The sequence below is a fragment of the Lissotriton vulgaris genome, chromosome 1_1, assembly GCF_964263255.1.
Source record: "Lissotriton vulgaris chromosome 1_1, aLisVul1.2, whole genome shotgun sequence".
NCBI classification, from domain to species: domain Eukaryota; kingdom Metazoa; phylum Chordata; class Amphibia; order Caudata; family Salamandridae; genus Lissotriton; species Lissotriton vulgaris.
Genome location: NC_141685.1, coordinates 1,109,403,599 through 1,109,415,933, shown reverse-complemented (window position 1 = coordinate 1,109,415,933; position 12,335 = coordinate 1,109,403,599). Strand labels below are relative to the sequence as shown.

Sequence of the window (12,335 nt, the reverse complement as noted above, 5' to 3'; positions counted from 1 at the left end):
TATTACTAACCTACTCAGCCCTCCCCAGACCTTCAGCCAGACCCTCCAGGATATCGCGATTTTGCGATTTTGCAATTTGCCGCGAAATCGGCACTTTTTTTAAAATGCCGCGATTTTTACAAAAATGCCAGCGAAATCGGCATTTTTGTAGAAATCGCGGCATTTTTCGCTATATCCTGGGGGGGGTCTGCTTTATCCAAAGACATGCACCGGTTGCCCCACACCTGTAGATGATCTACAGACACTGGGGTCAGAGGGTTAAAGCAGCTCGGCTGCAGCTGGCAGTGTGAAGGTCTAGGCTCTTTGTCATTCAGAGCTGCCCGGGACTGCGCTCGTTCGCACCTCTTCCTGGCCCACAAGAATGACAATGGGAGCCCTCACCTTGCACTTCAACAGAAGGGGAGGGGGGGATGGGTTGTTGTCACAGAGGATGGAGCAGGAATCGGACAGAGCAGTTCTCCTTCGAGTGTAATGTGAAAGGGTTTGCAGTGACAGGAATAGGAACTTCGAGTCTTAGGCCTGTGAGAAGGCTCATTTACTGACCTGGCAAATTTAAACACAGTCAGCAAGTCAATTTGGGAAAGAAACGGAGAACAATTTAAATTGAAAACAAAAGACACGCTACCTTAAATCTGTTAATATATTTTTTTTAACTCGAATCTTGCATTGCTGAGAGATTATCTGCAGCATGCACACCCGGAACTGTCTATGTGCTTGCACTTCTACTCTAATGTGAATTGTATTAGCAAAATGTCTGACCTTGCTTTAAAGATGTTGCACTAAGTGCTCCATCCATGTACGATTTTTAGCATTGGATCGTAGCAAGCTTCTCCTTAAAGCTGAAGTTTAGTGCAAAAACGCTGGGCTCTCTATGAGCATACTATGAAATCATGGTTTTATTCTATAGATTAAAGAATTAGCAGAGTATCAATTTTCCGATTTAAAAAAAGGACTACAGGCCATAGAAGGCAAAGAAGCAATGGTACCTTTCTGTACTCCAGGATATGGGCTGAATGGATGAATGAAAGATTGAATAAATGGATAATGAGAGAGGATGGATGGATTGATGAGAGGGGAAGGATGGAGAGAAAATTTAAATAGCTGGATGTATGGGTGGAAGGGTAGCTGGATGATGGATGAGGGGAAAGATGAATGAGGGGAAGGATGGATGATGGATGAAAGGAAGGATGGATGAGGGGAAGGATGGATGGATGAAGGGAAGGATGGATGAGAGGAAGGATGGATGGATGAGGGGATGGATAGAGGGGAAGGATGGATGGATGGGTGGTTGAAAGGATGGATGGATGGATGATGAGGGGAACGATGGATGATGAGGGGATGGATGGATGGATGATGAGGGGATGGATGGATGGATGTTTGATGAGGGGGTGGGTGAAAGGATGGATGATGAGGGGAAGGGTGGATGGATGGATGGATGGATGATGAGGGAATGGATGGATGATGAGGGGGTGGGTGAAAGGATGGATGGATGATGAGGGGAAGGATGGATGGATGATGAGGGGAAGGATGGATGGATGAAGAGTGGGTGGGTAGATGGATGGAACGGGCATCCGGTGGGATATCAAGTTGTGTTCAAAATACACTGTACTATTTAACGTGCTTACTAATAAAAGGGGCGATAGGTATAGCCATCATTAGTGCAGCAGGTACAGTGGCACCAAGCGCAAAAAAGCAGCGCAAGGGGCTTGTAAATCTGCCCCAAAGTGTCTACATTGTAAAGAAACCAAATATACATAGCTTCACGTTGTTAAATAACTAAAAAAAACTAAGATATCTGTGTTTGTTGTAGGAAAAATGGCCACATAAAATGCCGCAAAATTGCCGCTAAATTTCCATATTTGTGCCGCCAAATTTCCATTTTTGTGCCGCTAAATTTGCTATTCCATGCCGCTATATCCTGGGGGGTCTAATCAGCTCAGGAGAACATGAACAGAGGTAAGGCCCCTGCAATTAGTAAATTAATCAACCCTCCAGGCCTTGGGAAAATGTCCTGGCAGGGGAGCACAAAACACAGCTTTCTGGGTATCCAAGGTAGCCAGGTAGCCAGGGGGGAGGCTGAGGTGAAGCTGGTGCATGGGAAGTGCCTTCCCAGTGTGTTCTGGCAGTTTAAGTATTTACCATTTACTGTAGTATTACCCTTGTACCTGTGTATGGTACCCTTTTGTAACTTGCACAAGTCACTTTTCTCTTGTTACACACTGTTTGCTACCTCTCACTTTTGTTTGCTTTAGATACTTGCACAAGTGCCACCATTGCCTACATAACGTTTGTTCTTGTGCTGGAGTGTCTGCCATTAATTGCAGGTTTATACCTCTACTTGTATTTTGTACGCTTTTGTAACCTGCACACATATCTCTATCGTTTGCTCCTCTTGTATTTTGGTTGCTCACTATTGTCACTTTTGATTCATGTAACTTAACGTTTGCTTTTGTAATTTGTCCACTTATAATTTTCTCCTCATGTATTATTGCTGTTCCTAGTGTGAAGCGCTCTGACACCTTCGGGTAAAGTCCGCGCTATATAAAATTGCATAAATAAATAAATAAAACAAAAAAATTCCAAACATCACCAGGCCCCCCACAGCAAGACCCATTCTTCCTCGCCCACTCTGCCCTGAATGTGAAGGGCTGTGGGCGAGGTGTTAAGACTAACACCGTTTCTGGGCTGCATGGGCGCCAGGGGGCCGAGGTGCAAATGACTCAAAGGCCTGAGAAACACCTGGCACCCAGGGAGGCCGATTATTGCAAACAATCACCCCTCCCCAGCCCAGCCTCAGCTTGATTGCTTGGCAGGGCAGGGGTGAAGGAGAGGCCACACAGCTAACAATCGCTGTCTGGCCGCACAGGGAGGCTGCTTGCATTTTCTCAGTCTCTGCACTCTGTGGGCCGTTTTTTTTCTCCCCTTTCCTAGTCCACTCTCTGTGGACTGGGACAGGGGAGAAAAAAAACGGCCCACAGAGGGCACTGAGGCACCGGCCCTTCGGCCCATTCCCGAATGCCCGCCTTGCCAATCCGCCCCTGCATATACGCAGACATGGCAGCATTAACAGGACACACTGTGCAAGAGCCCCTTAGGCGGCGTTTTACAGATTCCCACCTATGGATTGATACCAAGAGCTGAGGAATGCAGAAGAGGCCGCTAGGTGGCACTGTACCGACACTGAGATATCGGTACAAGGCTCGGTAAAGCAGAACGCATCATCACCAGGGATGGTCTCTGGCGACGTCACGCTATATAAATATATATATTTTATATCTATACCCACAGCGAGGGGCAGCTCTGCTGTACTTACAAACTCCAGGCTGACTGCACTGTTCAGCTGTGGCACTGGATGGCGATAAAGAGACGTCAAGAGCTCGCCCAAGTCACTGAGCTGAAAATAAGCACAAGAAACGACTGTCACTGAGAGTCACTGAGGAGAGAGAGAGTGCGTGGCCCGAGGAGTGAGGGCACGAGACAGAGGGAGAGCCCACGAAATCTTGAACATTGTGGAAAAAAGAACAAAAACACGTGTCACAACAGAGATTGCTTGAAAAAGAAAGCTGTCGCGAGGAATAAAAACACGCACAAAAAGAGAAGTCACACAAGAAAGAACGACTGAGACTTGGAGAGTACACAAGAAAGATAATTAACACGGCAGAGTCCCCGAGGAATTAGAGAATGCATACAGAAGAGAGCACACAGGAAAGAAAGCCGAGAAGAGATATATGCGACCATACAAATCTCAGATAATAAATAAGAAAAAAACACGGACTGATATACCTCATAAGTAAGAAAATACGTGAAAGAACGCCTGGTCCACGAGAAAGCACATGAGGAGAACGCATAAAACAGGGCTGACCAATAGGAGGCATGTGTGATAAATGTAATGAACAAGGGAGAAAGGCCAAGTGGTACCAGAATTCATAAGGAAGACAACACAAGCAAGAGAAATCACAAGAAGTAAGGGAATGCCTACGAAATAGAAGAGCGCAGCAGGAGAGCATGCACAAGACAAAAAATGCCCAAGAAAGAATAGAACGCATAAGAAAGAGAACACCCGCAAAGAAAGCCTGGTGAATAAGAAAGCGCATAAAGGGTGCAGACAAGAAAGTAAGTCTGAGGAATAGGAGTGCATGCATAAGAAAGATAATGAACAAGGAAGAATGCCCAAGAAATAATACAACTCATACAGAAAAGGAAACACAAGGAAGAGCACCTGATGGATAAGCGAACGCACGAGATAACGATCATACAAGAAAGAACTACTGAGGAATGAACATAGTGGACAGAACACTGATAAATAAAAAACAAGTATTAGCAAATACAACGGATCTGACTGGCTGCCAGCCATCTGGCTTTGTCATTGACGTTTTGTTTTGCTATGTTTTAGAAATGTATTGTTGGGAGCGCCCCAAGCCCTCGCCAAGATAAAAAAGAAAAGCATTCGCTAATGGCAACTATATATTTTTTGCTGTCAAAAAGCACACATTGTCATTGCACTCACTGGCACTGAAACTAGGTGTGTAGATGTACTCTTGTAACACAGAACAATGCTGTGACGTTAGCCAATGACTGAAGTGGGATGAGCTATTAACCCATGTTGCATGTTTTAGGGGGTAGAAGAAAAGTGTGAATGACACAATTGAATGTTGAAGAGGGCTGACTGAAAGCCCCTAAAGTGTAATATATTTAGTAAAATCAAAAGGGATTGGCCAGATCTTAAAATGCCCAAGGAATAACACAGCACAAGAGATACAAGAGAAAGAGAACATGCAAGAGTGAATAACTACTTGGAGACCATGAACAAGACAGATATTACGTAAGAAAAAATTCCCAGGAATAATAGAACGTGAATGGAAAGGAATACCCAACAAAGAATGTCTGGTGAATAAGAAAGTGCATAATGGATGACTGACCGTAGGAGAGCATGCACAAGAAAGACAGTCATGCACACAGTTGACCATCCCATCCTCTTATGTACCCTGGAGTCTCGAATGGGATTCACTGGCAATTTTCTTTCACTGGTTCTCCTCCTACCTTTCCAACTGACACCACTTTACTTACTTGGGCACCGCCAGGTTGTAATCACACTGGTTGGTGGGCCTCGTCCCTGTTGCTACACTCACTCCAAGGGTTGTGTGCTGGTATTTATCTAAGAATGCCACTGTTCACTCCTGCAGGTCAAAATGTCATTATGCACGAGGTGGGCACTAATATAAGACTTTCCAGCTGAGGAACAGGCAAGTAGGACTGCTCACACTTCAATGATTGTGATTGTATAAGTGGGTCTGTGTTACTTCACAAAGACAGTCGACTGACTTGACACAATAGATGGGACGGTAGACATTCTGCATACAAACATGGGGCATTAAATAGGAGTAGACCTGCTAAAAGCCCAGGACCTATATATGGATGTTTAGAAGGACTGAAACATGTCGACACAGTATTAGGGTACAGAGGTAGTAAAGCTTCCCTAAAAATCTCCTAACCAATAGTTTTTACTCAAGCTGGCGACAATCATAATAAAGGAAAACCTGGGTGCCAGATAGATATTTTATAATATTTGAAATCCCCGTTGGATCTAGGAAGCAAAGTGCTTCCACAATATGGTTGAGCCCACACTAGTTTTATGGACCAGGGTGTGACCTGATGATGTAGCATGACACCACAGGGTGTGTGAGAGGTCCATAAATGATAAGCATAAATGCTCCTCTCAAGGGCAGGATGATAAATCTACATTAAGGCACAGAAAAAGAGGTGGTAGGATACTCTTCCGTAACACAGATTCTAGATAGGGAGACAATATCCCGCGGTTCCCATTAACATTTCTCTGTCACCTCGTTCACACACATGAGCGGGTCTTCACAATAGGCACTACACTTTACAACAGAGCACGGGGAGCAAACCTCACCATATCCAGCGGGTTGGTAAGAGAGAAGGAAGGGAAAAACTCCATCCAAAGAAAATATTAGAAAAATGTATTCAAATGGTGCATATCCCATCATAATTCGTGAAACGCTTTCAGAGCTGGATTATTGAAGACTATTAGCCATAAAAGCAGGCTCAAGGCTTGCAGTCTATTAGGAAATCAGGGAATGTTGTGGTACTGGGTGCAATAAATGTCTGAAAAAACCCCAGCAGAGGGAGCTGACCAAAAAGGAGGCTTGAAGGCCTCCATACCTGCTAGACTACTTTATGAGGTCTATTGTACGTTCCACGTCCTTTAAGGCTCACGGCAACAAAATCTGAACTCGTTTGAACAGTCTGGAAGGCTTCTCAGTTACAACCTGTCCAATCGTGGATAAGTGCTCCGTGAGCACCTTCGGCACAGGTGCGAAGACTGCGTTACCGCCATAGTAAAAGCAGGAGCCTCAGCGGCCACAGGCCCATGCACCAGGAGTCATGGTCATGTTGCATGCTCACCTGATCCTTTGCCAAATGATCCGCGATGTTGTTCAGAAGTTTGTAAAACACCTCAAACCAGGGCAGGTAGCTGAAAGGAAAGGTATAAAGGAGGGTTAGAGCAGTGGCCATGCGAGCATCAAGGACCGCATTACTGATGCCCAATGAAGTGAACAAACACAACAAGTAATGTATTTCATATTCGGTACTAATTCAATTAAATATCTTCATTCTTGATTTACGTAAGACTGATGTGTCTTTATTCAAATTGGGAGTACTGCTTCTCTTGTTTAGACAGGGTGTTTATGAGAGCATCACTTTTGTTCGGTAGATGCTGATACCCTTTTAAGACTGATGCCATCAGGGCCGGCTTTAGCTCTGGTGGCGGCCGGTGCGACAATCTTTTGTCTGACTGTGGATGATTATCACATAAAGAATGGCAATGGGCCAAAGGCGTAGTGAAGCACCCACTATATCTGCTTAAGTGGGGGTGTCACGGGGTCAGATAAGGGTGTTTCTTGGCCCTTTCTGACTTTGATCTGGGGCTCTCAGGTCAGCAAAAGACTGAATAACAAACAAACACAGCAGAATAATCACCCTGAGGCAGCTGTGGGGAGGGGGCTAAGGGGTATCAAAGTAGCTAAAAGCAGCGACAGAAAGTGAAGTGCACGATTGTCTCAACATAATATAAACTTATTTTGACGCACTTATGTTGGTTGTCTATTTACTTACTTATGTACTATTTAGCGACCTCCTCTGATGTGTCTGTAAAAAGTACCTTTTGTCCCGAATTTCTGTCCTAAATTTTGACCTTATGCCCTGAATTTCTGTCCTAAATTTTGACCTTATGCCCTGAATTTTTGTCGTGAATTTTGACCCTTTGTCCTGAATTTTTACACTCAAGTTCAAGTTTCAAAGCTTTATTCGACATTTGTCATAAAAGCATTCACCTAACCCTATTACAATAAATACTACAGATAAAATACTTTCTAAAATACATATTAAACATAACTAGTCGAATAAAATACATATTAAAATACAAAAACATTTCCACAATTCATATAAGATATTTTTCTTAGAAAATATAATAATTCATATGACGAAATGGGGGAATAGTAATAGACATAATTCATTATGGAGTGATTGACATTAGCGAACGAGTGCGGATTGACCATGCCCAAGCCAAAAATTTTGCTACACCAACCACAAACAGAGTGGAAGAATCGGATTCAAGTATCCTGAGGGCTACCGATTGGCTACGAGTGCCCATGTTTAGGCACACTGGCTTTATCCATTTGCGTCTTGGACTCGAATACAGTGGGCAACAGAACAACAAATGGGATATGTGCTCGGTTTGCTCTTTACAATGGTGACAATGTTCATCCCAAGCTGGGGACCAGTGTTTCTTAAAAGCATTCACTGGTAATGTACCTATGCGAAATTGGAAATATAGTTTTCTATCGTACGGTCGTTCAATTACGTCCCAAAATAGTTCGCATGAGGGGTACAATTATATATCCAGAAAGTGATTTGTTAGTTTTGACCTGGATCCATTACAAATCATTGTAAAATACACCATTTCCCAATACAGTTCTTTTACCTTTGCCTTCAAGGGGAAAGTAGCCACATCATTAGTATCCCACAGATGTTCCAATTTCAAGTTTATAAGAAGTCCCCGAAGTTCCTTTAGCCATGGGATGCAATGAAAACAATCGAACTTAACAACATCCTTCAGGGCTGCAGCATAGTGGCTTAGTTCAGGGGTCACCATAAGACGTCTCCAGTATAAAAGAGGCCGTAGCCTAGCTATGTCCTCTATACTTTTCCTACCAAGATCCAATTTTAAAGGAGATATGGGTGTGCTTTGTGGGACCATTACAAGCCCTCTCAAAAATCTATTTTCTGCACGTCCCAGTTCTCCCAGATTTGAGAACCCCCATAGTTCGGATCCATATAAACAGGCCCCCAATACTTTCATGTTATAAATTTCAAGCACACAATTTACCGGCTTAGTTTGCGAGGCTCGATGTTTTAAAGCAATTGCGCCTGCTAGCTGTCTAAACTTCAGTACTGTTGTATTAATGTGCGATTTCCAATTCATATTTTCCTGTAGGATGATGCCTAAGTAGGAAAAAGAGTCCACCCTTTCTAAGGGAATACCTTTATATTTTATTACACCTTTGAAGGTGGACTGTTGATTAAGGCACATGAATTTGGTTTTAGTAGTATTCAATTCAAGGCCCCGGCCATCACAAAATTCTCCAAAGGCATCAACCACTTTTTGAAGACCGCTAGGGGTGCGTGAAAGTAAGAGCGTGTCGTCCGCGAACATCAGAACGGGGACGCGGGAACCTGCTATAAATGGGGCGTCACTAGGGGTTTTCTGGAGGTATTCAACGATGCCGTTTATGTAAATTGAAAATAGTGTCGGCGCTAGGACGCACCCTTGTCTCACCCCACGCTCTACTGGAAAGGGATCTGTTACTTCTCCTTGTTTGCCCCATCTGATTTTAGCGAAATTATTTTCATGGAGACGAACAAGGAGAGTAAGGAGTTCCTGACTTAGGCCTGCTTCAGCCAGGGTTTGCCACAGTTTTTCTCTGGGAACCAGGTCGAAAGCTGCTTTTAAATCCACGAAAACTGCATACAATGTCCCCTTCTTTAGTGTAACGTTTCTCCAATAGATGGTTAAGAAGTGTAAGACTTGGTCTACGCTACTGGTTAAGGGGCGAAACCCTGCCTGGTATGATGAAAGTATGTTCTTTTCATCGATCCATTGCTGCAGTTTGTTTTGGACTAGGCGACCCATCAGTTTTTGGGCTGCGTCAATCAGACTAATGGGTCTATAGTTTTTAGCCAGAGTTTTATCACCTTTTTTGAATATAGGGATAATTTCAGCTCCCTTCCATGAAGCAGGAACCTCCCCTCCCATTGCCACAGCATTGGCCAACATTGTAAAGTAACTACACCATGAATTCCGGTCCGATAGAAATATGTCAGCCGGAATTCCATCCATGCCCGGCGCTTTTCCCCCTGCTACACAATCCAATACATTACTTACATCCTTTTCAACAAATATTGGATTTTTGAAATACACATGTGGAGGGGGTTGGTCATGTATGAAGGCTGGATTTCGGGCATACTGTGGTCGGAAAAACTCTATCCAGTCATTTTTCGCAACATGGTTCAAAGGCTGGGCAGCTATCCCGCCCTTCTCCCATTTTACTGAGGCCCAAAAACGTTTAGAGTCCTTGGCGGCACAGGCCTCCTTTAGTTCATGCCAGCAATCCTCATCCCAGCGTTTCTTGGCCTGTTTTTGGGTCTGTCTATAATGATTTCTTGCCAACCTCACTGCTATTGCATTTCCAGTTCTCAATTCCGTACTTAGGTTATGTCGTGCTATCCTACAACTCTTGTCGTACCATCCTTGTCTATTTTGATCTTTTTTCTTTTTATTGGATACTACAGTTTTAATAAAGAAACTTTGGATTTTACAGAATAACTTCTCATGGGCCTCCATCATATAGTGTTTGAAGTCAGACTTCCCACAGTGGGACTTAATCTTATTAACTTCATCCGCTATTAGTTGTTTGAGGACCTCCAATTTGGATACATCTTCTAATAACATACTCCACTTCAGGTGGCGATAGTTGTTTGAGCACACAACATCTTGCGTCACCATTTCATTTTTGCTAGGGAGCTCCAAGACTTCTTGGTAGGAGTGAAGGGTCAGGCATAGGGGATTATGGTCACTTTCTATTTTATCTTTCACTACCATATCTACCAGTTTGCTCCAAGCCCTTACATCCAACAAGAAGTAGTCAATTCTGCTAGCTGCTCGGCCATTATCAAATGTATTTTTCCCTATTAGATCAGAGGGTGACCGTCCATTTACTGCTCTCAACCCTCTTGAAAGACAGAGACTCTTTAGCTGAATTGCCACTGTACTCCATTTCCTGATAGCAGGCACCTCCAGGTGAGGTATTCCCCATTTAGCATCCTCCTCTTCGGCCAGGGTCCTATCCTCTTCACCCAAGGGTTCGAAGGTGGTATTAAAATCCCCGCCTACTATTACATGAGGTGTTAGTGATAACATTTCGATGTGTTGCTCTAGAGTTGTTAAGACATCTGAGGATTTACCCCCCCAACTCCCCTGGCATAGACATTAAACAGGGCAAGTTGTTGGCCATTTTCCCAAATGATATCGAGGGCTATGATGTCGTTGGAAGGTATGGACCTTTGTTTAATTGTGCAATTCAATGTCTGACGTATCCAAATTAACAGGCCCCCAGAGGGACGACCCACTCGATTTCTAATTGCAGGCATATGGAAATTCAGATACCCCTGCCGGAAGGTTGGGGTCAGTGACCAAGTTTCTTGCAGCATAATAATATCGTATTGATCAATGAAATCTACCCATTCCGGAGTATTTATCTTGTTTACTATGCCAGCTATATTCCAAGAGACAAGGGACATTAATAATGTCTCTTGTTGATGTTGCGTCTGGCCCTTCTCAGGAGCATTTGCAACATCTTCAGTTTCTACATTTACTATTTCACCATCCCTCAATATTGAGATCCTATCGGTCACCTCTGTTGCTCTATTTGGACCCTCTATCTCTGTATTTGTGTCTTCAGAAGCGGGAGATTGGAATTCCCCAGGACCTATAGTCTGCTTTCCTGCTAAGTGCTCATTTGAGTTTCCTGTCCTTCCACACTTAAGGGGCAACTGCCTTTCAAGAGGGGCAGGATCACAGCTTGCGAGTCAGTCGCATTCGTTTAGGTCAGATAGGGCAGAATAATGATTTTCCAAGTTTAAGCCCCACTCACATGTGGCACCATTCCTAGCCCTTCTGTTTCCCACGACTGTCCACTTAGTTCTCAATATACTTGGTTTTGCTACAAGTCCTCTTCTACTATAAAAGAAGTCCAACGTTAGTGGTATAATTTCCGCTGTTCTGTGCTGAGGAGGAAAAATATTTCGCAAAACATCTGGTAATACTTCAGGGCCCTTGAAGTTTAAAACCACACAATCCCCTTGAAATTTCTTTATTTTAGTCCCTATCCACTTTACCCGTCTAGCTGTTAGCAGATCATCTGATAGCTTTTCTTTGCCCCAGGGAGATTTAAGCATATTATTACTCAGCCACTGCAGTGCCTTGTTTAGTAGCGAGTCTGGAGACTCGATCTGCCCTAGCTTCAGAGGTGGAACATTAGCAAGTACTAAAATCAGTGGAGAGGCCTCTACAATTAGTTCGACAGGACTAGTTTCTATGTTAAAGTCGACGGTTGGGGTGTTACCTAAAATTTGCACAGGTTCTGTGGTTGGGGGGTTATTGGGATTTTCACCAGGTCTGAAGCTAATTAGCTGACTTGGGGCTAGTATGTCATCTGCACCTTCATTCGTATTCCCCCGTAGTATATCTCCTGTATCTTGCTTTTCCTGAAGTTTGTTTATTATTCGATTTGGAATTTCCCCCACACCATCATTTGTTTTGTTCAGGAGGGTCTCTAATTTATTGACTTTATTAGTAAGATGGTCAATTTTGGATATAAGAGGTTTTAATAACCCAGATATCTTAGACTCCAACATACCCATAAGCTTATTTGATATCATATCCTCCCAATCTATACTTCCATTCCCTTCCTCCCTTGTTCCTTCTACAGCCCTTCTATGTGTTCTTCTAGGAGGGGTTGCTGGTTTGTTCTTACTGGACCGCAATCCATCTCTTTTAGGAGGAGCCTTAGTGGTCCCTCTTTTAGCTCTTGGTGCGGGGACAGGAGTAGGAGGGGCATTACTCTCAGTATCCAACTCTACACCGTTACCAGAAATATTTAACTCTTCCACTGTTAATGAGTCGGCAATAGTATCGGGTTGTAGAGCAATAGATGCCGTAGAAACATTTGTCATTGAACAATCATTACTTTCCT

At 43.6% G+C, this 12,335-nt stretch overlaps 1 protein-coding gene across 4 annotated transcripts in view; it reads right to left on the bottom strand.

Annotated features, from left to right (window-relative positions):
• Positions 1–12,335, bottom strand: part of DENND1C (DENN domain containing 1C) — a 237,776-nt gene that overhangs the window by 134,585 nt on the left and 90,856 nt on the right. For all 4 annotated transcript variants that reach the window (XM_086963582.1, XM_086963585.1, XM_086963591.1 and 1 more), the window contains exons 6-7: positions 6,427–6,496; positions 3,314–3,394 (exon numbers count right to left, since the gene is read on the bottom strand). In XM_086963582.1, the coding sequence (XP_086819708.1) occupies positions 3,314–3,394; positions 6,427–6,496 (151 nt within the window). The remainder of the gene's footprint in view (positions 1–3,313; positions 3,395–6,426; positions 6,497–12,335) is intronic.